General features: G+C 51.8%; 1 protein-coding gene across 1 annotated transcript; it reads left to right on the top strand.

The window, feature by feature from the left end:
• Nucleotides 1-9187: 9187 nt before the first annotated feature.
• Nucleotides 9188-19845, top strand: CAPN11 (calpain 11; the record flags this gene model as incomplete). Its single annotated transcript, XM_081042300.1, has 21 exons — nt 9188-9433; nt 9805-9874; nt 11668-11786; nt 12563-12696; nt 12891-13059; nt 14471-14554; nt 14653-14738; nt 14977-15051; nt 15202-15362; nt 15532-15701; nt 17029-17040; nt 17318-17529; nt 17826-17865; nt 17970-18035; nt 18120-18177; nt 18304-18368; nt 18654-18722; nt 18926-19004; nt 19084-19200; nt 19663-19721; nt 19819-19845. 21 exons carry the CDS (start codon nt 9188-9190, stop codon nt 19843-19845), a joined length of 2118 nt encoding a protein of 705 aa, XP_080898426.1.
• Nucleotides 19846-27227: the final 7382 nt, after the last annotated feature.

Below are 27227 nucleotides of genomic sequence, written 5' to 3'. Positions count from 1 at the left end.
AACTCACCTTCTCTAAGAAGTTTCCTGTGACCACTCCAGCCCACCCTCCAGAGGCCCACAGTATGTGCTGTGCGCAGCAGGAGCCAGGACACCCAGACCTCAGGCCTGCTTCTGTCACTAACTTGCTGTGCAACCCGGGAAATTCCCCTTTCCCTTCTGGACCTATTTCCTCATCAGTGTGACCAGATGACCCGTAAGGCCCTGGGGCATCCACCCACCACCCACCGGCAGACCCCAAAAATGAGAAAGTGAGTCACAGAACACCCAGAGGAGAAAAGAGCCCAGAGGAGGAGAAACAGGTACCATAAAGGCCTGCAGACTGCCAGCTAGAAACAACCTGCAGTGGGGACAGCAAACTCAGCACAAAGCCTGATAAAGATTGCCCAGGTGCCAGCAAGGGGCAGGCAGCAAATGGTGCCTGAAGTGAGAGTGCCACCTGCGCTACAAACACGGCTTGGAGGGCCAGTCTCAGCCTTCACTTGTAGAGCAGGTCCACAGACTTGTGAAATGTGGTGTCCCCAAGTCCCAGGGCTGCAGGAGCTGCCAGGGCTAGGGTGGAGGAGTAGAGTACCAGCCAGTGGTGGATAGAAATTGGCTATTTCCAACAAGGAGCTCACACAGCAGGCCCCTGAGGCCGCAAACAGCCGTCGCACCCTTGATCCTCCATCGCACCCTCCTGAGCACCTACCGTGTGCCAGACCTTGAGCTGGGTGCTGATGACACAGTGAGGACCAAGGCTGTCCCCTAGGCCCCCACAGCCCAGTGGGCAGGAACAGGCAGATTCAAGCATTCGTTAGGTCCAGCGCCGTTCTTAGCACTTTCCGGGTTGACTGAACCCTCACAGGAGCCTTGTCCCAAGTTCATAGCTGTGAAACCTGAGGCACGCAGCGGTGACGTCCCTCGCCCCAGCTGACACAGCTTGTATCCAGGGGAGCAGGACAAAGGTGAAAAAATCTTTGGATGTTATGAGACCCCAAAGGCAGGACATCCTGCTTCATTCAAACTTTTTACTGTTCAGCTGAGAAAATTGACATCCAAAGATGAGGAGTGACAAGGACCCACAATCCTTCGCCGGGGTCATTGTGTTAAACCAGAATCACTCCCATCACCTCCTCTGAAGCTGGGATTGGGGGTGGGGCAGTGAGATGACCCCCTTGTCAGCTCCAACAGAAAAGTCCAGAAGTCCAAGTGAGGCTGAGGAACTGGGGGAGGGGCAGGGATTGAAGGGGGCGGGGATCAGGTCAGGGCTGGCTGGCATGTCTGCGGAGGCTGAGGCCACTAAGGAAATGTCCTGGGGCCAGGGGCCCGGCCTCTGAAGGCTCTAGATCAGTTCTTCAGAACACAAGCAGAGGAAGGGGAAAAACAGTTGTGTTCAGGAAACTGACCATCCGGAAATGACCACTGGTTTTAACTAGTGTGGCGCTAAGCGTGGTCCTGGAGGATAGGCTTTAAGAAGCAGCCAGGAGCAGTTTGAACTTAGAAGCTTGACTCGTGAAGGCCCCTTGGGCCTCCTAAAGCCTGTTTCTATTTGAGCAGGCCGACACACTACTGCCAGTTGCCTATGGTCGGTCTCCACAACATGGTCTAGACAGACCTCAGGCTGGGCCTCTGGTCAGCTTGGACCCCTTGGTTCCTCAGTGCCCAGCATGCCCCCCTTCCCGCGAGAGAGGGTCTCCCCTAACCCTAGCTCACAGGGTCTTCTGGAAGGGCCCGAGCTCAAAGCAAGGTCTGAGTGTTTCCAGCTGTGACGCCCCAGGTACTCCCCAAATAGCACATGAAGTGAAGGCCCCAGGGAGAGCTTCTCAGGGTGGGAGGCTGTAGTAGAGGGGAACGCCTGAGCTCCCCCCAACCCTGCCTGATGCGTCTTCACCCGCAGAGCCCAAGTCCGCAGGGGGAATTACAACACGGCCATTTGACAGACATTTTCTGACCAGGGATTGAATATCCAGCTCTGTGCTGGGTGCTTCAAAGGATCCAAGAGGTGCAGTGGTGGAATCGCGGGAGGGAGAGGAAAGCCACGGGGAGACCCAAAGTGTACCTCACTTGCTCTCCTTACAGCTGGGGCTAGCAGTAATCGATAGGAGCTGAGGCTTTAGGTTCAAATCCCAGCTGTGTGACTTTGGAGAATTCCTGCTGTCCTTTACACACAAAGTACTTCTGACACCAAACACGTGGGCTTTTCCCACACCAACCAGTTCTCCAGACCTCCAGGACCAGCTGGCTGGCCTACAATCCAATTCAGCCCTGACACTGTTTACCTGGAGAGAGCGTCAGATCCCACAGGTGAAGGGCTCAGTCAGATGCCAATCACAAGTCCTAGGTTGTCACCTGTACATTTGACTGACCAGCCTTAAACGGGTTCCCACAATCCCCTTCTTAGATTCAATAATTTGTTATGTATGACAGCTCACAGAACTCAGGGACACTCTTACTTACATTTACCAGTTTATTGTAAAGATATGATAAACGGTGCAGGTGAAGAAGTACACAAGGTGAGGTCCGGAAGGAACCACAGAGCTTCTGTCCCCGTGGAAATGAAATGTGCCACCCTCCTGGCATGTGGATGTGTTCACAGACCCAGAAACTCTCTGAACCTGGTATTTTAGGGGTTTTATGGAGGCTTCATCATGTACGCATGATGGATTATTAACTCAATCTCCAGTCCCTCTCCCTTCTCTGGAGTATAAACGTTGGGGCTAAGAGTTCCAAGTTTCTAGTCATAGCTTGGACATCACCCAGGACGCCTCCAAGAATCACCTCATTAGAACAAAAGATGCTCCTAGCACTTAGGAAACCCCCAGAAATTTAGGAGTTCTGTATCAGGAACCAGGGGCAGAGACCAAATAGATATGTCTTATTATGTCACCTCTGGACTTCACTTTTCTAAAGTGGGATCAATGAGGGGCAGGTGGGTGGCTCCGCTGGTTAGAGCACGAGCTCTGGACAATGGGGCTGCCGGTTCGATTCCCACATGGGCGAACTGCACCCTCCACAACTAGAATGAAGTCAGTGAGCTGCCGCTGAGCTCCCGGATGGCTCAGTTGGTTGGAGCGCGTCCTCTCAACCACAAGGTTGCTGGTTCGACTCCCTCAGGGGATGGTGGGCTGTGCCCCCTGCAACTAACAACGGCAACTGGACCTGGAGCTGAGCTGCACCCTCCACAACTAAGACTGAAAGGACAACAACTTGACTTGGAAAAGTCCCGAAGTACACACTGTTCCCCAATAAAGTCCTGTTCCCCTAAAAAAATGTTTCCTAAAAAATAGGACTAATGATGATACCGTGTCCTCGAGCTGTTTTAAGGATTAAAGACATGGGAAGTTCTTAGCCCAGTGTTTGGTACATAATAAAGACTGAATAAACTGTAATTGATATTCTTGTAAATGAAGAAATTGAAACCCAGAATAGACGACAGGGAGGACTTGCCCACGGTCTGCTTAGAATAAGGCTCTGGATTCCACTCAGTTGTCTGAGCAGCTGCTCTGTACCCAACACACCGGCTAGCAGGGCTGAGGGGCACCAGGGTGACACTACAGTCCCCGTCCTCAACGGCCCTACATTCTGTCCTATAAACCTGAGCTACAAGGCAGACTTCCCAGCTCGGAGTTCACCTTTCTCCTGAGAGGCACGACCATCAGGCTAGTGGCCTAATCATGCCAAGAAGAGTGTTACGGGTTGAATTGTGTCCCCCCAAAAAGATATGGTGAAGTCCTTGCCCCCAATACCTCAGCATGTGACCTTATTTGGAAGTAATTAGTTAACGTGAGATCATGCTGGAATAAGGGGCGAGTGTGTGTGTGTGTGTGTGTGTGTGTGTCTGTAAGAAGAAGAAATGGACACACAAACGCACCATGTGAAGACTCAGAGACACAGAGAGAATGCTGTTGCCAGTAGGAAAGTGGCTTTTGGAGATGAGGAGGCTTTCAGGATAAAATAAAATGTCAGGTTGGAGTGTCAGGGACAACCCCTCCCTGGAAGCCTCATGCTGAAGGAGAGGGACTCCGACACGTCCTGATTGGCTATATAGTGAGGACAGCCAGCCTGGAGGAAGCCACCTGGGGTGGGGGTGCTGAGTCTCCCAACTCTGCAGGGAGATGTCCCTCAGGCTGGTGGGTGGGGACTGGGCAGAGAGAAAGGGGCTACATTACTGACAGTGCCGGCCTGTGGGGGAGCTGTGGGAAGGAGAGGAGAAGAGGCAGCTGTTAAAATGTGCCACTGACCTAGGAATCCCACTGCAATTGGAGAGTTCTGGGGTGGGGGGGGCGGGGGGGGGAGGAGGATCTTCCTACCCCTCCCCCCAGAACCTTCAACTGTCAAACAGCATACTAGCCACCAAAAGACTGTACTCTGCAGGTAGGTACTGATGGGGGCTTGTCTCACTTCTGTACCAGGGCCTCCCCCCACAAAAGGGGCTGTGTCCCCTTGAGGGTGACTCTTCCATCAGACTGGATGCTCTCTAGGAGCAGGAGCTGAGCCTTCTCCTCAGACATTTGGGAAAGAACAGGCTGCTGGTGTTCAGACCACTGGAGCCTTTCCTCCTCGTCTCCACTGAGAGGTTGGAGTCGGAAGAAGTGAGGGATGGGTTATCCCACTGTCACAGCGCCTTCGGGAAAAGGCTTGCCTGAGGGAGGTCCCAGCAGAGTTAGAGAAATAAAGCTCCAGGAACAGAGAGAACCTCTCCCCAGGCTCAAGAAGCAGGCCCCTCGGTGCAGAAAGCCCAGATCTTAAGGAGGCCGCAGGAACAGGTTACATATTCAGGCTGGGACCAGACCTCAGGACCCACGGGAGACAGCACTGAGGGGAAAGGAGCAGGGGGCAGAGCTGAGTTGCTCTGTGGGGTGGGAAGTAAGTGGACAGAGGCCGTTGACTCCAGCCAGCGAGGGGCTCAGCCCTGCCCCTCAGCCAGCCGAGGAGGGCACCCTAGACCCAGCCTCCTGGCTTCTTGGGACCTCACATCTGCCTGAGCCCTGGAAATATAGGCCTAGCCCTAGTAGAAGACCCCAACCCAGTCCCGGCTCTTCAGAAGTTTCCTTAAACTGAACATTCTAGACAACATCTTCATTTCCTCCCAGCTCTGAAAATTCAGCTGTCCATAAATCTACAGGTCCTATCTGATGTGTGTGTGGGGGGGAGTAGGGGACAGCCCCTAGTCTCAGAGATGACTCCCAGTCTACTGGGGAAGACAGGATATGCACCAGGGACAGAAAGCTTCCTATCCATTCCTGCTCTGGCCATCTGCCTGTTCTCTCCACAGCCAGCCTTATCTGTCTGTCTCAGCTTGCCCCTGCCCACGTGACAGGGGCTTAGGCCTGTCTCCCTCTCTGGAAACATTGTGTTGATAACTATGGTGGAGTATGTGTGAGTGATTGCATGAGTCCTCCCTGCCAATTGGCCGAGTAACAAGCTCACACCCAGCGGACTAGATATGCAGGATCTCAAGCAGGTTTTGGAATCAGGTCGGTGAGCCATGGCTCCTTGGGCTGGGTGGTGACCAGCAAATGGAGGGCCCCAGGGAAATGAGGGACGTGAACGTTAACCTTCATCGACTTGCCTGCCCTCTGACGTTCTCTTGGCACCAGCACCTTCTGGGGTCCTTCCAGACCCCCAAGAGAGCTCTGCACACTCAGTCCTGGGGACAGGCCAGGCACAGAGCAGTTCCCCTCACCATGTGGGCGTCCTTAACCCAGGTTTCTCAACCTCGACACTCTTGCCATTTGGGGCAGGATAATTGTTTGTTGTGGGAGCTGTCCCGTGCACCGTAGGATGTTGAATGGCAGCCCTGACCTCTCACCACGAGGTGCCAGTAGCACCTTTCACCCCACTCCCCAGTTATGGCAACAAAAAATGGCTCTATACATCGCCAAGCGTACCCTGAGGGCATGAGCATGGTCATCCCCAGTTGGGAACCACTGACCTAACCTCTCTGGCCGGGCCCTGGGTTGCAGCTGGGTCAGACGGCCGTCATTCCTGCCCTGCCAGCCACACGGGGGAAAGGACCGCGCGATGACACAAAGTTCTCGGTTCTCCTCCCAATCGGGGACGTTCTTCACCCTCATCTCTGGGCCCTCTTCGTCTGAAGGGGTCTCCCGAGCTTTTTCACTGACTCTTAGGGCAAAGAAATAAGCCACACACACACACTCCACAGACACACATACTCCACAGACATACACACACACCTCAGACACACACACCACAGACACACACACACCACAGACACACACTCCACAGACACACACTCCACAGACACACACACTCCACACACACACACACACACACACCACAGACACACACTCCACAGACACACACACTCCACACACACACACACACACCACAGACACACACACCACAGACACACACTCCACAGACACACTCACACCACAGACACACATACTCCACAGACACACATACTCCACAGACACACACACTCCACAGACACACTCCACAGACACACACACACCACAGACACACATACTCCACAGACACACATACTCCACAGACACACACACTCCACAGACACACACACTCCACACACACTCTCCTTTATTCCTTTCCCCCTACTCGGAGGGAGTGGGAAGGAGCTTCATCAACCATTTCTAAGAGAAGCCCAGAGAGTTTGGGTTGGAAGAGAGAGGGTGGAGGGAAAGGGAGGGGGAAGAAATCCCAGCTTCTGACTTCACTCACCCTTTTCCCTGCCCCCCAACCCCAACTCTTCCAGAACCAGGAACTCATGGTGCACCCCATCCTACAGGGAGCCAGGTGAGCTCAGAGCAGAGAAAGGAGGTAGTCATTCCCCCAGAACTCCCTGATTATCCCAGCCTCGGTGGCCTCTTTCCCTGGCACCTTCTCCCTGTCTCTGTGGCCCGCGGAGCTGACCCTGAGGAGGGTCAGCCTGGGGATGGTCCTCTCAGAGCTCCTCACAGGGGACTGTTCACTTCGGACTCCTCAGTGCCTAGCACAGAATAAATGCTCCCAAAGGGTGGCTGAGATGAGCTGGGGTTGGCTCCTAGGAGCTCAACCCTAGTGACAGAGAAAAACAAGCCCACAGATGTTCCCAATATGTTAAGTGTGTTTGCTGCTTTCCTGATGATCATTAAGACCTATGAAGGAGGAGTGGGCAGGAGGCCATGTGATTCTAGCAAGAGCTCAATAAATATTATTAGTCAACCAGCCCGGTCATTGGGGAGAAGGCAACTAACAGTTGCTGTGCCCCTGCTAAACTCCAGTCTTTTTCATGTATGTTGTATCATTTAATCCTGAAACACCCTTCAGGGTATAGCAGCCTCTTTATACAGATGAGAAAACCAAGGCTCAGAGACCTAAAGCAACTTGCCCCGTGTCACACAGCTACTCACTCTGGCTTGGTGCAGCCAAGGGCACTAGGTCTGCTAAAGAGGAATCGGCTGCCTCCCTGACCCCTTTTCCAATACCTTATCGATCCTCAGATGCCCCTCTCAGCTGAGGGGAAGTGGTTTAACAAAAACCACCTAGAGGCTGGAATAAAACGGAGGAAGGGACGGAGCACTCACCCTTCTCTCCAGCACAGTCTCTGCCCCTGCACCAAGGCTCCCTCCCAGTAAGACAGCGAGTGTGATGGGTGAGAGCATGTGCCAGCTGTGACCCTCCCTGCCTCTGCTGCCTGCCAGCTGTGCGGCCTCCAGGAAGGTCAACCTCGGGGCCTCAGTTTCTCCCTCGGTAGCAGGGAGACAATAACAACAAACCTAACCAAGAGGGTGTCGTGAGGATTCAATGAGTTAATGCACATAAAGTGTTTAGAACCATGCCACGCATGTTCTGAGCTTTCAAACACTGTTAACTATTATTTTTATAAATGCTATGTAAGTGCTAGTTATTTTTCTAACGAAGGGAGGGTTCCTAATATCTTCTCATCACAAGCGACAGGCTGTGCGGAAGAAGCAAAGGACAGAATCCCAAGTCTTTCTTCAGCAAACTCACCCTAATCCTTATGACCAGTAAGTGGGGCTGGGCGCCTCCAGGCCTCAGGACCCCAAGGGGACCCCAAAGAGACCCTTATCCTGTGGCCAGGACCTCTGCCCATCGCCCATACCAGTGCTCTGGACTCCCTGGGTTAAGCGGAGCCCTTTTTGGTTCCCAGGCACGGCCTGTTGGCAGTACTGGGTTAGAGTTTGCAAGTCCCACCATTTACTGGGCACCTGCGCAAAGGTGTGGGGGGGGATCTCTCTGATGGAACAGAGGGTCCCATGGATGAGCCACACACCCGTCTATCCCTTCACAGGATCATTATTGGGCCCTCTTCCTGTGCAGGAGCTAAGGTGCACAAACCTCCTCCTTTCCAGGAGCTGCCAGGGAACAGTGTTCAAAACGTTTATTGAGCACTTGCTATGTGCTCTATACAACAGCAACCAAAACATACAAAACTCCCTATCCTCATGCTCTTCCAATCTAGTAAGGGAGGAAAATAATAAAATATATAGTACATCGGGGACTAGAGTGAGACAGAGAGTTGGGGGGCTGGGCAGGGCAGGAGAGAGAAAATGTGGATTTGCAAACTACAGTGCAAGGCAAGGCATTCGTTCATTCATTCATTCATCCGTCCACCAAAAGCTTTTCTGAGCCCCTGCTGGGCCAGGCACTGTATATTCCTCATTTTGTTTGTCCATTCATCAGCTGATGGCATTTGGGGTTTTTTTCTCATTTTTTGGGTATTGTAAATAATGCTGCTACGAACATTTGTGTGCAAGGTTTTTTTTGTTTGGTTGGTTGTTTTTTGTTTTGTTTTTTTTTGTGTGTGTGTGTGTGTGCAAGGTTTTCAATGGACATACATTTTCATATCTCTTGGCTATATTCCTGGGAGTAGAATTGCTAGTTTACATAGTAACTCTATGTTTAACTGTTTGAGGAACTGCCAGACTGTCTTCCAAAGTGTCTGTACCTTTTTACACACCCACCAGAAGTATATGAGGCTTCCAATTTCTCCACATCCTCACCAACACTTGTTATTATTAGTCTTTGATTAGAGCCATCCTAGTGAGTGTGAAGTAGTTTATCATTATGGCCTTGGTTTGCACTTGTCCGGTGTCTAAAGATGTTGAACAGTTTCTCATGTGATTAGTGGTCACTTGTGTATCTTCTTTAGAAAAATATCTATTCAGATCCTTTGCCTATTTTTTAATTGGGTTATTTGTCTTTTTATGATTAAGTGGAGACCATGTTCACCGAGAAGGGAATGGCAGCTCATATAAGCCAGAACCGACTCAAGGCCCAGGGCATGGGCCAACACCACAAGGCCCGGAACTACAGTAACCAGAGCTTCGAGGAGCTGCAAGCACTCTGTCTGAGGAAGGGGGAACTGTTCCAGGACCCCATATTCCCTGCCGAACCCACTTCACTGGGCTTCAAGGAACTGGGCCCCAACTCCAAAAATGTGCAGAACATCTTCTGGAAGCGGCCTGGTGTGGGTACCTGGAGGGAAGGCATGGACTCCTGGGGTGAGGGGAGGATTGTAGTGATGCCCAAGTCACTTCGATAATTTCCAGTCATTCATAGCCCTATCCTTGCCTTGGCACGAAGCTACCCCTCCATCAGGGCTGTGGACAGTTCTGCACATGCTTAAGCAAAACATCTCAGGTAACCCCTGGGAAAGTTACTTACCGACCTTTGCCATTCCAACCTGTAATTGTAACAACCTGGTCCTGCACTCTCTCCCCTCCCCTATCGGTGTTTTCCCCTAGAACTTGGAGGTTGGCATCATTCTCCAGGAAAGGTGGGAAGGAGATTGGGGAGGGGGGTCCTGGGCTCCCTCAAACCTTTATTCGTTCCTTGCAGGAAATCACAAGCGATCCTCGCTTCATTGTGGATGAGATCACCACGACCGACATTTGCCAGGGGGTACTCGGTGAGTGGGGAGCAGAAAGCCGGTCTCCACTGGGGGCGGGCAGGGGTGAATTGGGGCAGAGGGCTGGGGTGGGAGGCAGAATACCAAAGTGTCTGTGAAGGTTGGGGAACTGGGACCCCTAGTTTCAGAATCCCCTTCTGAGGAGATGGTAATGAGAGTGTCAGGTGGTTCTTTCTGCTCCCCTCCTAATCTGGATTCCACCCCCACCTGCTGCAATCTAAGTTTGGGAGTAAGCTAGGGTGATATATTAGTTATCGACCACCACACAGTAAGTTACCCCAAGACTTCAGTGCCTTCAAGAAACAACAAATGTGACATCGTCTCACAGTTTCTGTGGGCAGGAATTCGGAAGCAGCACAACCGGACGTTTCTGGCTCAGGGTCTCAGGAGGCTGCAGCCTACATGCCAGTCTGGGCTGCAGTCACCTGAAGGTTTGGTGGGAGCTGGAGGATTTGCTTCTAGGGGTGTGCTCACACAGCAGGCGGGGGCCCGAGTGTCCACACCACACAGTAGCTGGCTGTTCCCGGAGTGAGTGAGCCAAGAGAGAACAAGGCGGAAGCCATAATGCTTTTACCACCTAGTCTCAGAACGCGCGCGCACACACACACCTCACACACACTCACACTCACCTCTCACACACTCACACACACTCACACCTCACACACACACACTCACACCTTACACACACATACACACACATACACACACACACGGTAAAGTAACCTCCACCACATTCTGCTTGTTAGAAGCAAGCACAAAACCTGGCCCACACTCAAGGGGAGGACAAGGAGGGGAGGCATGTGAAAGAACTTGACGTAGGAGTATTTTAAAGCCACTGCAGGTGTCAGAACTTCCTCTGTCTCAGGTATCAAATAAAGAGGCATTGAGCCCCCCCAGCCTACTCTCCCACTGGCTCCTATGGGCAGTCCCAAGAGATATTTTCCTCCCTAAACCTGGCCCTATTCCAGTTTCCTCCAAACCCTTCATTGCATCTTTAGGAAAAAGGCCAGGGTGGGCTGAATTCTGTCGCATATGCAGCAGAGAAGAGGGCAAGGTGTGGGCATGGCAGAGGCCAAGGAGAGCTTAGCTCCCACAGCTGCCGCTGGGGCTCACTAGGCTGGAGAGCCTTGGGCTGGATATCAGAGGAGCTGCCCTTAACCTTCCTTCCCTACCCTCTGCCTCCCTCCTGCGTGTCTCAGGCCTCCAGAGGCCACAGCTTTCCCAGTCCCCTCAGCCTCAGCCTGGCTCAAAGTCCTCACACCAGGTACCGCGTGGTACCCAAGGAGCAGAGCTTCCAGGTCTGAGATCCCCAGGAGAGATGCTGACGGACGACCTCAGACCAGGCATACTGCCCCTGAGCCCCTTGGGTCTCCAATAGTATGTGGGTGATATCGGGGAGAGAGGGCTTGATCTCTACACCAGTGTAATCATGAGGTGCATGTGGGGGGCATGGGGGAAGCTGACTGGGTTTGTTGAACGGATGAGAGACAACTGGCTCCCTCCCGAAGAAAGCAAGTCCCAGAGTGAGGAGCAAGACCAAGGCCAAAAATTCCTCCCCCCACCCAAACCTCCAAACAAAAGCATGTGGCTCTGCTTTGCAAATCCCTCGCCTGACAGAAATGGGAGAGAGGCTTACCCCCTCCGCAGGGCCTGTCCCTTCAGCCCTCCTTCTCCATACTTGCTTCTGTAGCAGGACAGTCTGCCAGGGAGGGGCTGCTCCTCCAGGGCTTGGATTCTGGGACCTACATACACACGGGAGTGCTCAGCAGGGGAGCCCCTGCCTGTCTTTCCAGGGGACTGCTGGCTTCTGGCTGCCATTGGTTCCCTTACCACATGCCCCAAACTGCTGTACCGCGTGGTACCCAAGGAGCAGAGCTTCCAGAAAAACTATGCTGGAATCTTCCATTTTCAGGTGAAGGGTGATCTGTGGGATGCATGGTGGGGGGGACAGAGGGAGGGAGGGAGAGAATTAGTACGTGCTTTGAAGTTTACCTTTTTTCTTTTTGAAAAATGACATTTATTAGGGTGGGGTTTTGCCTATTATCAGAGAACTATCTGCTCAGTAAAGAAATCACTAAAAATCTCTTTACCAATTTTTTTAAACCCCCTCCCAAAATAATTGTTATCGGTTGTGGCTCTCCTTCTCTTTCTCCTTCTCCTCCTCTTCCTCCTTCTCTCTCTTTCTCTCTCAGTACATACGCACACACGTACATATACATATGTGTGTGTATGTGATTTTGGGAGTCTGTGTCACATAAGTCTGGCAATCTGCTCTTTAAATTTAGTGACATATGGATGAATTCCCCATATCATAAAATATTTCTGAGAATCACAGGGGTTTTTAAGACCTCAGAAATCCTAAAGTCCAGCCAAAGTCAAAAGATGGGTGGAGTCCCTCTGGAGGCCATGGCATGACCTGGAAATGAGGTGGGGGTGCGGTTTATGCTTTCCATTGCCTTTCACTCTCTAGTCAGCCTTTCTGGAGAGTGGGCTCTCTAACACTGGTGTGTCACTGACTATGGCCACCAGGAGGCGTTCGTGTAACAGACTTCTCACACAAGGACTGTGTGTGTGTGTGTGTGTGTGTGTGTGTGTGTGTGTGTGTGTGTGATATGCACGTGCTTGGAGGCGGGTCCTGGGGCAGACAGATGTCCCATGCCCCGCTGAGGTCCATCTTGCTGCCTACAGATTTGGCAATTTGGGCAGTGGGTGGACGTGGTGGTGGATGACCGGCTACCCACAAAGAATGGCAAACTGGTGTTCGTGCACTCAGGCGAGGGCACTGAGTTCTGGAGTGCCCTGCTGGAGAAAGCGTATGCCAAGTGAGTGACCTGAGCCAAGGAACTGTGTTTGCCTCCAAACCTGCCCCACCAGTTGGCAGATATGGGGGCAGCTGGCATCCAGGGAAGGGGCAGGGGGTAGGCAGGGCATCCTTCCCTTCCCTCACCACACCCTTTGATGTCCAAGCTCACATCTCTATCCCAGAACCTGAACAGTGCTCTCTCTGTGCCCACAGGCTGAGCGGGTCCTATGAAGCACTGTCAGGGGGCAACACGGTAGAGGGCTTTGAGGACTTCACAGGGGGTGTGACCCATAACTTCCAACTCCAGAGGCCCCCTAAGAACCTGCTGCGAATACTTAGGAAGGCCACACATCGATCCTCCCTCATGGGTTGCTCCATCGAAGTAAGCCATGCTTGATCCTGCCTCAGTGCCTTTGCACCTACTGTTGCTCTCACCAGAAGTTCTTTCCCCAGATACCTGCATAGATAGCGCCTTCTCATTCACGTTTCAATTCAAATGCCCCTTCCTCAGACTAGTCTTTCCTGCTTTCCAATCTAAATTAGCTGCTCTCTACTTGGAAATTATGATGTGAAACTGCCTTACTTATCTATGCATTTATTCATAGCCTTTGTTCTCCAGACAGTTTTCACATTCCAGGAGGCAGTGACTTTGTTTTATTCGCTGCTGGATCCTGCAACTTAGTATGGTGCCTGGTATGCAATAGATACCCAACAAATATTTGTTCAAATAAATAAGTGAACCTAGAGTGCTACCGTATGACCTGGCAATTGCAATCTTGGGCATGTAATCTTGGGGGATGAAGACTTATGTCCACACAAAAGCCTGAACATAGCAGCTTTATTTGTAATAGCCAGAAACTGGAAACAACCTAGATGTCCTTCAAAGGGTGAATAGTTCAACTGTGCTGCACACACTCAGCAATAAAAAAAAAAATGAACTATTGACACACGAACAACTTGGGCAAATCTTAAGGGAATTGTGCTGAATCAAAAAAAAGCCAATCCCTGGCAGCCTGTTAGCCCAGTTGGTTAGAGCCTGATGCTCTTAGCAGCAGGGTTGCCGATTCCATCCCCACCTGGGCCACTGTGAGCTGCGCCCTCCACAACGAAATTGAAACAACTACTTGGAGCTGATGGGTCCTGGAAAAACACACTTAAATAAAAGTTGGTGTTTTTTTTTTTAAATGGGGGGGAGGAAAGTATTCGAGCACTTTCGCTTATGACTAGCAAAATGACTTTAAAAAAATCTCTTAAAGAAAAATAAAGCCAATCCTTAAAGGTTCTGTATTATATGACTCCATTTATATGACAGTCTTGAAATGACAAAACAAAAAAACAGGAAGCATATTAGTGGTTGTCGGAGGTGAGGGAGGAGGGTCTTAAGAAAGAGGTGGGTGTGGTTATAAAAGCACAACACAAGGGGTGTTTGTGGGGATGGAAATCTGTACCGTGACTATGGTGGGGGGTACACAAACTTACCCATGTGATAAAAGCGCACAGAACACACACACGTGCTAGAAAAAGTGGGGGAGTCTGGAAAAGATTGATAGATTGCGTCCACGCCAACCCCCTGGTTTTGATGTTGTACTAGTCTTTGCACAAAGGGGGCCCTGGATATGGGGTGCATGGGATTGCTCTGTAGTATGTTTTACAATTGCATGTGAGTCTACAATGATTTGCAAATACAAAGTTTCATCTTCAAGAAATGAGCCCGGAGCGTTCTCCCCTCTGGTCAGGCGTCGCAATCCTTCTGACCAGGTCCTGAATTCCTCTCTTTCCTCTCTGTTCTGTAGATCACCAGCGACAGTGACTTGGAATCCATGACCCAGAGGAGGCTGGTGAGAGGACATGCTTACTCAGTGACTGGGCTTCAGGATGTGAGTCTTACAGCTGTCCCCTACCCTGAGAGGCGTGTGAGGGAAGAGAACTTCCTCATGCCCCCTTGCTCCTGACCTTCACGGCACACCCCACCCAGGTCTGGTACCGAGGCAGGATGGAAACACTGATTCGGGTCCGGAATCCCTGGGGCCGCATTGAGTGGAATGGAGCCTGGAGTGACAAGTAGGTGGCCCTGCCCAGGTGAGAGGCAGAGCACACAGCAGGCCCATGAGCCAGGCCGTGCCACAGAGGGACCCACGGGTGCACCAGGTTGCATTCCTCCCCTCTCGATTCTCCAGCTGAGCCAGGAACCCCTGTAGGCAGGCATTCAGGGGTGAGGGAATGTCTTGGGGAGAAAGCAGGTGCCTCCTGACCTACAGCCCCTCCCTTACCTCCTCCCCCTCACTTGTCTCTGCTCTAGTGCCAGTGAGTGGGAAGAGGTGTCCCCCGGCATCCGGAAGCAGCTGCTGCACAAGATGGAGGATGGGGAGTTCTGGTCAGTGTGGCTTGGGTGGGCTTCCTTCTCCCCCCACAGCCCATCCCATCCTCTCCCCACCCCCACCGTCCCACCTGCGCCTTGGACGTGGAGGCTCCTGGGAAGGGGTGTGCCGCCGATGGGCTCTAGCACCCACGCCCTGCATCACAGGATGTCCTACCAAGATTTCCTGAAGAACTTCACATCCCTGGAGATCTGCAGCCTGATGCCCGATGCCCTCTCTGGAGACTACAAGAGCTGCTGGCACACCACCTTCTACGAGGGCAGCTGGCGGCGGGGCAGCACCGCGGGGGGCTGCAGGAACCACCCTGGTGGGCGAAGGGATTGAGAGCGCAGGGCGGCTGGGGACCCAGGGTCACGGGGGTCCGTGTCCATGCTGGGGTCCGGGGCCATCGGGCTCTGCAGGGGAGGCAGGCTTGTGGCTGGGAAGCCGGTGCACCCTGGGAAGGGCTGAGTCCTCCTGACCTACTTCCTCCACAGACACTTTCTGGACCAACCCCCAGTTTCGGATCTCTCTTCCCGAGGAGGATGATGACCTAGAGGGTGAAGAAGCCGTCTGCACCTGCCTGGTAGCTCTGATGCAGAAGAACTGGCGGCAGGCACGGCCCCAAGGAGCCCAGCTGCAGACCATTGGTTTTGTCATCTACACGGTGGGCGCCCCAGCTGACCCCTCAGCCACTCTCGCTCCTTCTCCTGGCCTCACCCCCGGGGCCACTGCCCACTTGGGAGCGGCACCCTCTCCCACAGGCTCCACAGCCCTGGCCCTTTCTTAAGTAGTGCATTGTGCTTTTGAGACAGGCCCACAGTTTGCTTTTAACAGACTTTTTAATCTAAAACACGTAGGTAACACTTCCTTTGTGCCAGGCATCGGTCCAAGGGCCTTGTGAATAGTAAAGGAGATTGAGAGCCAGAGAGGTGAGGTCACTTGCCCAAGTTCACACAGGCAGGGGTCAGCAGCAGAGCCTGTGTCCTGATTCCCAGACACGCCGAGATTTCTGCACAAGCCCCCACCACCAAGCCTCCCCCCAGATGTCCCACCAAGAACCTCCAGCGGCCAAGAGAAATCCCCACAAGTATTTCCCAAACCATGCTTTGCAAAATCCTAGAAATGGCTGTTTGTTCATTCTCTTCTATATTCAACGAGTATTTATGGAACAGCTACTGTATGCTGGGACCCAGTCCAGTCTCGGGGGGGTCAATAGTGAACAAAATAGACACAAGCCGGGTACTTCTCCTAGGCCATGAGTCCCCCAGGCTAACTTAACAGACACACTTCAAAACATTTGCAAGGTTAGACGCACTCCTTCTGGGAAAGGCTATGTTTTTCCCCCCACCCAGAGCTCTCCAGTGCCATCAGCATATTAACGGTTCTAGTCATTCCCTCAGGAGGGCAATCTGTGTATCTTGGTTTCACTCTCCTTTCTACAAATGTAATTGTGCTCAATCCTCAATTTCATAATCCCCTATTAGATAGCTTCCTGCAGGATATGAGCGTTCCATGGAAATGCTCATGTTTAGGAAAGTGCTTTCCTAGATTTTCACCCCAGCTCTTTTCATTTTTGAGCAGTGTAAAATGGGGCACGTTACCTCACCTTTTGGGGAGTCTGTTTCCTGTCCTTAACCTGCAGTGGTAAAAATCTCCCCCTGGCAAAGCACTGTGTAAACTGTACTTTGCTGTCCAAAGCCGAAGAAGGATTAATTCTAGGACTTTTAGCTCTCAGAGCCCACACCCTACCCCATCACCAGTGTCCCAGTGCCTTAATACACCCCTGCCCAACACACACACACACTCACACACACTCACACACACACACACACACACACTCACATACACACACACTCACTCACACACACTCACATTCATATACACTCACACACACACACTCACACACGCACTCACACACACACACTATGGACATTCCACAGGCCTGAGCCCCTTCACCATCCCGATGATCCTCCTGTCTCTTCCCTTCCCAGGTTCCAAAGGAGGTACAGAGACGTTGGGCTTGATCGTGGCCAGGATGCCTGTGCATGGGAAAAGGGTGGAATTTGGCAAAGGGCTCTGGGCGCCCCTGGGTTAGGGTTCCAGCCCCCTCAGGCCCTGGGTGGGAGTCGGAGAAAGAAGAGCCCACACCGGGGTTACCTGCCAGCTGGGCGATGTCCAGTCAGTTGGCGGAGATGCCTACCCCACCAAGCTTCACCTTGGGGGTCCCTCTCTCCCAGCCGTCCCAGGCCAGCCTTGAACCCACCTCCAGGGCACATGTAGTTGCAGAACATCCAGGATATCCACCTGAAGAAGGACTTCTTCACGAAGTATCAGGATAACGGCTTCTCGGAGATCTTCACCAACACACGGGAGGTGAGCAGCCATCTCCAGCTGCCTCCAGGGGAATATATCATCATTCCCTCCACCTTTGAACCACACAGGGATGTTGACTTCCTGCTTCGGGTCTTCACGGAGAAGCACAGCGAATCCTGGTGAGGGGCCCCTCCTCGTTGCTCCAAGGTCACCTGCCCAAGAGCTATAAGATACCAAACTCAGGGAGCAGTCTTCTGGTCCTTTCCTATCCTATCCCTATTTTACAGTCAGAGAAACTGAGGCACGAGGAGGGGAAGTCCCAGTTAGTAGCAGAGCCAGAACCAGAACCCAGATGCCATGGGGCCTTTTCTATATTGCTTCAGATATACGATATGACAAACCCCCTAACCACCCCACTGAAATCCCTGTCTCTCTGACCTCTGGTAACCCCTGAGCTTCATTGACTTTTGCCCAGGGAAATGGATGAAGCCAACTGTGCTGAGCTACTCCAAGAGGTGAGAGAAGGCTCTGGGGTTAGGGAATCAGGGGAAGGCTCTGGGGGGCCGAGGGATAAAGGAACTTCCTGTACTGGGGCCGATTCCCCCTCCTTTCCCTTCAGGAGAACATCTCTGAGGAAGATATAGACGAAGATTTCAAACATTTGTTTGAGATAGTGGCAGGAGAGGTGAGAGGCTGAGAGCTGGGCGCGGAAAGGAGGTGGACGGGAGCTGAAGGGGCCAGAGCAGGGGTTTACGGTCCCCTTTCCTAGGGCAAGGAGATAGGCGTGTACGAGCTACAAAGGCTGCTCAACAAGGTGATCTTCAAACGTGAGTGTTCCAGCCCTGCTGCTCACAGCCCTTTCCCCACTGCATTCCCCGCCTTGACCTCTCTTTGCAGCCCCCCTCACCCCCACTCACCCCTTCTCTTGCTCCTGCCTCTTCCCTCCCTCACAGTCAGTAACCTTAAGAGCAAGGGCTTCAGCCTGGACGTGTGTCGCCGGATGATCAACATCTTGGATGTATCTTCCTGTCCAGTGGGGGGTCCTGTCTAGTGTTCTCCGCCCCTGTCCCCCTACCCCTCCACCTGGCCAGCGGAGGGCGTCACCTCTCTGGCCAGCCATGGCCTCCTTCCTGATGGGGAGTAGACTCTCAAGGCAGCAAAAGACGCCAGTTTTTCTGGCTGTTACCATAGTTACCAGCCAGCACCCCGTGGTCTTGTCCCCCACCCTGTGAGTCCCTCTGCTTCTCTGCCCCCACAATGACCCCTCACTCCGCCTCTGATATCCTTGACCACGCCTCCCCAGAAAGATGGCTCTGGCAAGCTGGGGCTCTTGGAGTTCCAGATCCTATGGAAAAAAATCAAGAAATGGACGGTAACGGGCTTCGGGGAGGGGGGCAGTTCATGTGGGTGAAAAAGGGAGGTCCTCAAGAGGGATGGGGATTAGTGAGGATGAAGCTAGAACTGGAGCCCCTGACCACACACACACACACACACACAAGAACGGGGTGTGTTGTTTCATTCTTTCAACCACCATGCTATGCATTATGGCGCTACCTTATCTCTGTGTTCCTTCAGGACATCTTCCGAGAGTGTGACCAGGACAACTCAGGCACCTTGAACTCCTATGAGATGCGCTTGGCAATTGAGAAAGCAGGTGGGCAGGGGTCTGGAGGAGGGGGAGGCAGTGGTCAGAGGGCTAGACTGTTCCCCCTGCACACTCCTCTCTCTCCCAGGCATCAAGGTGACGAACAAGGTGACGCAGGTGATGGTGGCCAGGTATGCAAATGAGAACATGATCATGGATTTTGACAGCTTCGTCAGCTGTTTCCTGAGGCTGAAGGCCATGTTCAGTGAGTCTGCATCCTAGGCGGGGGACCCCTGGCCGTCTCCCACACACCCACAGGAGGAGCTCTGCTCTAGAACCGCTCCCCCTTATAGGATTCAGATAATCTGGGTTCAAACCCTAGCTCCACCACTTGCTGGCTCTGTGCCTTGAGTAAGTCGCTTTATCTCTCTGTACCTCTGTTGCCTCACCTATGAAATGGAGATAATAATAGTCATGCCCCCATGAGATGGAGGCACAGATTAAATGAGTTAGTCTATGGATAGCACTCAGAACTGGGCTTGGATCAGAGCAACTTTCTGAGTTGTTGTCATTAATCCTCTGCGTGGTTGGGAGGTGGCGGGTTTAGCTGGGGAGCAGCAAGGGACAGCCTCTAACACCCTCTGACAACTTCCCTGGTGGGGAGTGGGTCTTTCAAACCACTGACTCAGCTCTCAACCCCGCCTCCCTTGATTCCTCCCCCAAACAGCATACTTTCTAACCATGGACCCCAAGAATACTGGCCATATTCACTTGAACCTGAACCAGGTACATGGAAGGGAGCTTACCACGCCCCCACCCATGGCTCTCTCCAGCCATCCTGCCTCACCCCCACCTCTCCCATCTGCTGCTTCTCTCCCCACAGTGGCTGCAAATAACCATGTGGGGCTAGAGGGGCTTCAGGAGCCTGGCTCACTACCACCGCCACCACCCGCCCACCGGGGGTTCTGCCCCAGGGGGACGAGTACTCTTTGCAGCTCTCAGCTCTGCAGTCTCTGCTGACGGAATGGGCTCCAGTAGCAGCACTTGGGCCCAGATGCCATGCTTACTCTAGCAGTGGACCTTCATTCATGCCCACCCTCCCAGCTCAAAGTGTTTCTCTTTTTCCCCAGCCAGGCTTCCGGTGGCTGGATTTACCCCCGTAGTCTCTCTCCCTCTCTGAGTCTATTTTATTAAAGATTAAGTGACACTTCCCCAGTTCCCCTGGCTGGGGAGGCTCTCCACATTTCTCCTGCCCACACCTGCCTGCTGACCACCCTGCCTGGCATGGCCTCTCTCTCCTCTTTCTCACTCAGGGGCATTATTATAATAAACAGCACATGCCACTGGCTTCTGTGTCTCTGTTTCTATGCCAGGAAAAGACTGGCGGGGGTGGAAGTCACTTCCCCGGCAAGGGGGTGAGGGGGCTAGGGGGAGAGGTGGAAGGGGAGGGGGTTCCAGTAGTTCTCAGGAAGGTACCACCCCACCTTCAGGGAGCATTTAGACATTTGTGGTTGTCACAAAAGCTAGTTGTCACAAAATGCTGTTGGCATTTATGGGCAATGCCGGGAATGCTAAAGGCACGTCCCTATGAAATGTACTGAGCAGAGCCATGGAGCAGCATCCGAGGGGAGGGCTGAGCCAGGGCGCAGGCAAGCACCCCCACTGGAGCTGAACAAAGTTAGGGGTCCACAGGGCCCTGAGCCTCCTCCTCTCCCCATTCAAAATGGGGTCTCCAGAGGTGGCACTGCCAGTGTCTAAAAGGTCAAAAATCAAAAAATCCAACAAATCAAAAAAATCAAAAATCCAACAGCTGCAAAAGCCAACAGGTCAGATACGAACTGACGCTGGGAGGGGGGTGAGGACTGTGTCACAGATGAATTCACTCCTGCCTTGAGGTGTTCATATTCAAATAGTTATTATTGACAGAACATTGTTCCTACCAAACTAGTGACCTCACAGGAAGCATCCAGGAATCCTCAGTCCACCAGGTCCTGACCTTGGCGTCTCTGCCCAGATGCTCCCAGCCCCCCAGCCCCCAGCCTCCTGCTGCAATGCAAAGCTGGAGACTACCTGCCGCAGCTCCTCACCAGCACACCTCCCGTCCTTCTCATCTTTCCTGATCTCTCCATGGCTTCCAGAGCTCTGGTCTCTCTGACCCGGACGCTGGGGGTGGGGACAGAGCCCCAGAGAGCAGTTTCCAGGCTCTCGCCCTCACGTGGAAAGGTGCTGGCTCAGGTAGTAAATGGCCATCAACTGTGGCTAGTTGGCCGTCAGCTGTAACCAGTGAGCCATTGGCCACTAAATATAACTGCTGTGGCTACGCTAGCAGAAAAAAAAGGGGGGCTAGCAAGAAGATGATGGCTGGGCTAGCAAGAAGATGATGGCTCAGCTAGCAAGCGCTGACTGCAGTTAGCACAGCGGAGTGCGGGTTGCAGATTGCAGAGAAGTAGACACCAGGTTGCAGACAGTGTGGCTCCTGCTTCCAGCCGCCAGCGAGAGTATAGTAGTATGACTCCTGTCACGCAGGGGACCCTGCTCGCTGCGCCATTTGTCGTGCAGGGTCTCAGCTCCCACTCCCGCCCAAGAACGCAGGACACGGTAAGGCCAAAAAGGAACACCCACGGAGCCATAGGTAGGGAAGTCAAACCAATATATTCTCGCTGGCGGCTGGGCTGGAGACACAGGAAGCAGGATCTACATAATTTGCCTAACAGCAGTCCGCGCTTGCCAGCCACCATCTTCTTGCTAGCCCCCATTCCTTTCTGCTAGCGTAGCCACAGCAGTTATATTAGTGGCCAATAGCCTACGGGTTACAGCTGACGGCCAACTAGCCACAGCTGCTGGCATCTGATCACAGTTGATGGCCATTTACTACCCGAGCCAGCACCTTTCTATGTGAGGCCGAGAGCCTGGAAACTGTTTTTTGGGGTTTTGTCCCCACACTCCACCCCTACAGGGTCTCGCCTCACAATCTACGCGACAAGCGTCTTCTGCGAGGGGCCCTGTGCAAGGAGCCTGGAGGTGAATGCACTATCCTGAACACAGCCAGGCTCTCTGGGCACAGCCAGGGTTTCTCAGGGCACCACCACAGTACTTCTGGGCACAGCCAGACATCCTGGGCTTCTTAGGGTACCACCTGTCTCCCCGGGCACAGCCAGGTTTTCTCAGGGGACCACCACAGTACTTCTGGTCACAGCCAGACTTCCTGGGCTTCTTAGGGTACCACCTGTCTCCCCGGGCACAGCCAGAGTTTCTCAGGGCACTGCCACTCTCTCTGGACACAGCCAGACTTCCTGGACTCAGCCAGGGCCTCTCAGGGCACTGCCACTCTCTCTGGACACAGCCAGACTTCCTGGACACAGCCAGGGCTCACAGGGCACTGCCACTCTCTCTGGGCACAGCCAGACTTCCTGGACACAGCCAGGGCTCTCAGGGCACTGCCACTCTCTGGACACAGCCAAACTTCCTGGACACAGCCAGGGCTCTCAGGGCACTGCCACTCTCTCTCTGTGCCTCTCGGGGTACCGTGCTGGAACAACAGCGGCTCACATCAAGGTGCTTACATATTATCAATGGCGGCCAGTCAAGACACAAAAGCAAACATCAACCCAGTCCCACTACATGGTGGTATGTTCCCAAACAGTCAAGCGTCCATTAAATTAGGGATGGAAGGCAATTCCCCATAGTCCATAGTCATTCGCCAGGGCTGTCCTGGGGGTGAGGGATGACTTTGACCTCGCCCTCATCTCCCACGGAGGACTCAGCAAGCATTTCCTCCTGGGACAAGTCCCGCATCCGGGCTGCCTCAGCAAGCAGTTCCCAGCCCACAGGGCGGCAACAACCTTCGCTTTCTTCGCTTTCTCCGGCCTCTGCTGGTTGGGGAACCATCCACCTCTTTCCACCCCTCCACGGGAATCGAGCTCTCCGGCAGCTGCTCCTCCTGGTCTTCCTCAGACTGAGCTTTCATACGCACAAACTGCTCCACTGCCCTTCGGAAAGCTTTGGCCAGCACCGTATCCTGCCGACTACGCCATGTGTCACGCAGGAGACCCTGCTCGCTGCGCCATTTGTCGTGCAGGGTCTCAGCTCCCACTCCCCGCCCAAGAACACAGGACACGGTAAGGCCAAAAAGGAACACCCACGGAGCCATAGGTAGGGAAGTCAAACCAATATATTCTCGCTGGCGGCTGGGCTGGAGACACAGGAAGCAGGATCTACATAATTTGCCTAACAGCAGTCCGCACTTGCCAGCCACCATCTTCTTGCTAGCCCCCATTCCTTTCTGCTAGCGTAGCCACAGCAGTTATATTAGTGGCCAATAGCCTACGGGTTACAGCTGACGGCCAACTAGCCACAGCTGCTGGCATCTGATCACAGTTGATGGCCATTTACTACCCGAGCCAGCACCTTTCTATGTGAGGCCGAGAGCCTGGAAACTGTTTTTTGGGGTTTTGTCCCCACAACTCCCCTACCTATGGCTCCGTGGGTGTTCCTTTTTGGCCTCACCATGTCCTGTGTTCTTGTGTGGGGAGCAGGAGCTGAGACCTCGCAGGGCTCCCCGCATGACAAATGGCGCAGCGAGCAGGGTCTCCCGCATGACACTGGGGCATGCGAGTTTTTCAGCCTCTTGGATAGGGACAACCTCCATATTTCCTTTGATTAGGGAGCTGTCAACCCCAAATGACTAACTCCTTCCTGATCTGTGTACATTTCCTGCTTCTCAGGATAGCTGGCTTCATGTTTCCTCCTACAGCAGTGCTAAAGGCTCCCGTCCATTTGCACTGACCCACCCACCTCTCTTATGGTTAGTTGGGGGGTGGCATTCCAATATCCCTTGATCTCGAGACTAACTGCAGGAGCCCTGCCCCCACTCCTTTGTGACTTCAAAGATTAAACCGAATCTGCCTCAGGCTCCTTCCATCACCACCCCCACCACCTCCTAAGGAATCATTTCCTGCTGGCCCTACCACCCCCCTCTCCCTTCGTCTTCCCTCAAGGTCATACTGTGTTAAGAAGCCTATTTTTTTTTTTTTTTTTTTTTTAAGGAGGATGCAGCTCAGTGGCCCGTGCGGGGATTGAACTGGCAACCTTGGTGTTATTAGCACCACGTTCTAACCAACTAATTTAACCAGTCACCCCAAGAAGCCTCTTAATGACTGATTCCTCCACCCCTATCTTTTGCCACCTTTTCTCCAAAGAGCTCCTCTCCAAGGAGTGAAGGTCCCCAGGGGCAGGGGCAGGGATCATGTGGGGAGGCCTGAAAACTAAGAGGTCCTTTGAGCTTTTGACAGGTCCTGGGTAGTCCCAGTTGGTTCTGGGGAGCCTAATCCTTGCTCTTAGCCCTACCAAGACATGCTGCTAACTTCTGGCTGGGTGACCTTGGACAAGTTATTTTCCTTCTCTAACAGAGAACAGAGTCCTTTCTCTCATCTGTCAATTCAGGGTGACAGTGCCTACCTCAAAGTGGTGTCGTGGGGACAACTGAGACAGTGAACGTGAAGCAATATGCTCAGGGCTCAGCACGCAGTAAGCATTCTTAGGTGAAAAGCTCATCATTGTCACACTCAGGTTCCAGCAAAGCCCATATATAGTTTGAATGCTAAACAACTCAAGGGGGAGTCATTTCATGTAGTTTATGTGAGCGGCACCTTCAGAGTTTTACCACATGGCTGCCCTGCAATAGAGATGTAAGATGAATTAGCATTCATTTACTAAATACAGAGGGTGCCCAAAAAAACCCGTATATACATTTTAAGAAAGGAAACTGTATTAAAATTGTAATACTCAATATATACCAATAACAAAAGATGAATACAAGTCATGTTTGACTTCTTCAATTACAAGAGGTGCTCAAAGTGGTTCCCATCAGCGTCCAGACACTTCTGATTATGGCGAACTACTCCTTGTGCAACGTTGACCAAAGTGTCCACTTGTATACATTGTTTTTGCACCCCCCATATCTAATTAACACATGCATTCAACACGTATGCAAATTTGCGTCACATTCCTTCACATCCAAAATCTAAAAATTCCCCCCCAGCTACAACCCAGCCTGGCTGCTCCCTTCTCCTGTCTGCCGAATCTGGTCTCTGCACCCCACGTCATTCACCATTTCTACAGCCCTTTCTGACTCAATCCCAGTTCAACTTCGAGTGCCTCCTTGCCCACCCTAATGCCCTGGGAGGCTGTTCTCACTATGTCCTTGCTATCTCCCAAGGGTGTGTAACCACATTCTGCTCTTCTTTTCTGGGTCTCGGCAATGGTAATTTCCTGTGTTCAGAGTACTGGGTGGTGGAGGTCTACCGGGGAAGAGCACGAAACCATGCTGCCTGCACCCTGCACAACTCATGCTGGGTTGTGCCAATTCGATTGAGGCCATGTGGCAATCTTGATTTCATCTCTTGATTAACTGCCATTCTCCACAGCTTTTGCCCCGGCTTCCTCCAGAACCTTCTCCTCTGCCTTGAACTTTACTACAAAGACCACATCAGAGGAACAGCCTCAACTCGACTTCTCCTGTTCCACAGAAGACATCTATAGCTTCATCCTCTGATCTCTGAAAAAAATGGTGTTTAATATGTGCTAGAAATTTTGCCACTTGCAACAACATGGATGGACCTTGAGGGCATTGTGCTGAGTGAAATAAGTCAGCGAAAGACAAATACCATATGATCTCACTTATAGGTGAAATAAAAATAAAAATAAAAACCTCATATACACACACAGAGCAAATTGGTGGTTGCCAGAGGCAGCGGGTGAGGAGGAGTCTGTGAAATGGGCGAATGTGGTCAAAAGGCACAGACTTCCAGTTATAATATAAATAAAGTCATGCAGGTGTAATATACAACTTGGTGACTACAGCTGACAATACTCTACTGCGTATTTGAAAGTTCCTAAGAGAGTAGGTCTTAAAAGTCCTCATCACAAGAAAAAAACAAAGTGTTACTATGTATGATGGTGGATAGTAACTAGACGTATTGTGGTGATCATTTCTCAATACACAGAATCATTATGTTGTACACCTGAAACTAATATAATGCTATCTGTCAATTTTATCTCAATAAAATATAAAATAAAATGTGCTAGGAAAACCATGGACAACCATGCCACAATTAGAAGCAATGGACTAGATGCCTCACAGCAACAACTTTATAGCCCGAAAACATGCTGAGTGGAAAACAGTAAAGCAGGGCCATCCCGGTGGCTCAGGTGGTTGGAGCACCGTGCTCCTAAGGGCCACATCAGTCTGCACCCTACTTTTTTCACTTAAAAAATATATATCTTGGGAAAAGTCCAGATAAGCAAGGGGAAAAGGTTAGAATGATCCATGTGGTAATAGATTAGATTTGGAAATATCAATATGAATTCATGTTTAGCTTAATATAGAGATAGTTATGGGGATGTAATGTACAGCATGGTGACTATAGTTGACAATACTGTTACTGCATATTTGAAAGTTGCTAAGAGAGTAGATCTCAGCAATTTTACAGTTATAGATATGTGTATATACAGGGATTAGTATACATGCATGCATTTCCTTTCTCTTAGCTGAGAGGGCCCAAAACCAACAACACCCCACTACCAGTGAACACACCTAGTGCTCAGTACTTTGTTTTTAATATCATTCTCCAATAAGTAGAACCAGGGCTCCTTGGAAAAATGTCTGATTCTAGGACTGGGGCAGGAAATATACAAGATGAGCCTGGGGGCATCTTTTAGTGCCAGAAAGGAAGTGCTCAAAGAGATAGCAAAACACAATGATGGAAGTGTCAAAAGTAGAGCATAATTCTCCATTACCCTAAGCATCGGCTGACTTCCTTCCAAACAGGACAGTATGGAAAGCGAGAGAAAAGAATAACTTCATAGTAGAGAGACATGACAAACACTAGTTCAGGGAGGTGATGAAAGTGAACATAAATAGTGACGTCATGCTCATACAATATACCCTTGATATGACGTGATGAGACGGGCATTTTGTCTCTGTGGTTTCCTTCTCCAAACCTCCAGTCTAATCATGAGAAAAACATCAGACAAATCCCACTTGAGGGACATTTTACAAAACACCTGACCAATACTCCTCAAAACTGTCAAAGTCATCAAAAACAAGGAAAGTCTGAGAACCTATCAGAGCCAAGAAGAGCCTGAGGAGATAAGACAACTAAGTGTGGTGTATACTGGATGGGATCCTGGCACAGAAAAGGGACATTCCGTAAAAACTAAGGAAATCTGAATGAAGTATGGACTCCAGTTAATACCAATATAGCAATATCACTATTGGTTCTTTACTTGTAA

The sequence above is a fragment of the Rhinolophus hipposideros genome (genome assembly GCF_964194185.1).
Source record: "Rhinolophus hipposideros genome assembly, chromosome: 3".
Lineage (NCBI taxonomy): Eukaryota > Metazoa > Chordata > Mammalia > Chiroptera > Rhinolophidae > Rhinolophus > Rhinolophus hipposideros.
Note: the sequence above shows the minus strand (reverse complement) of the source record. Positions and strands in the feature narration are given on the sequence as shown.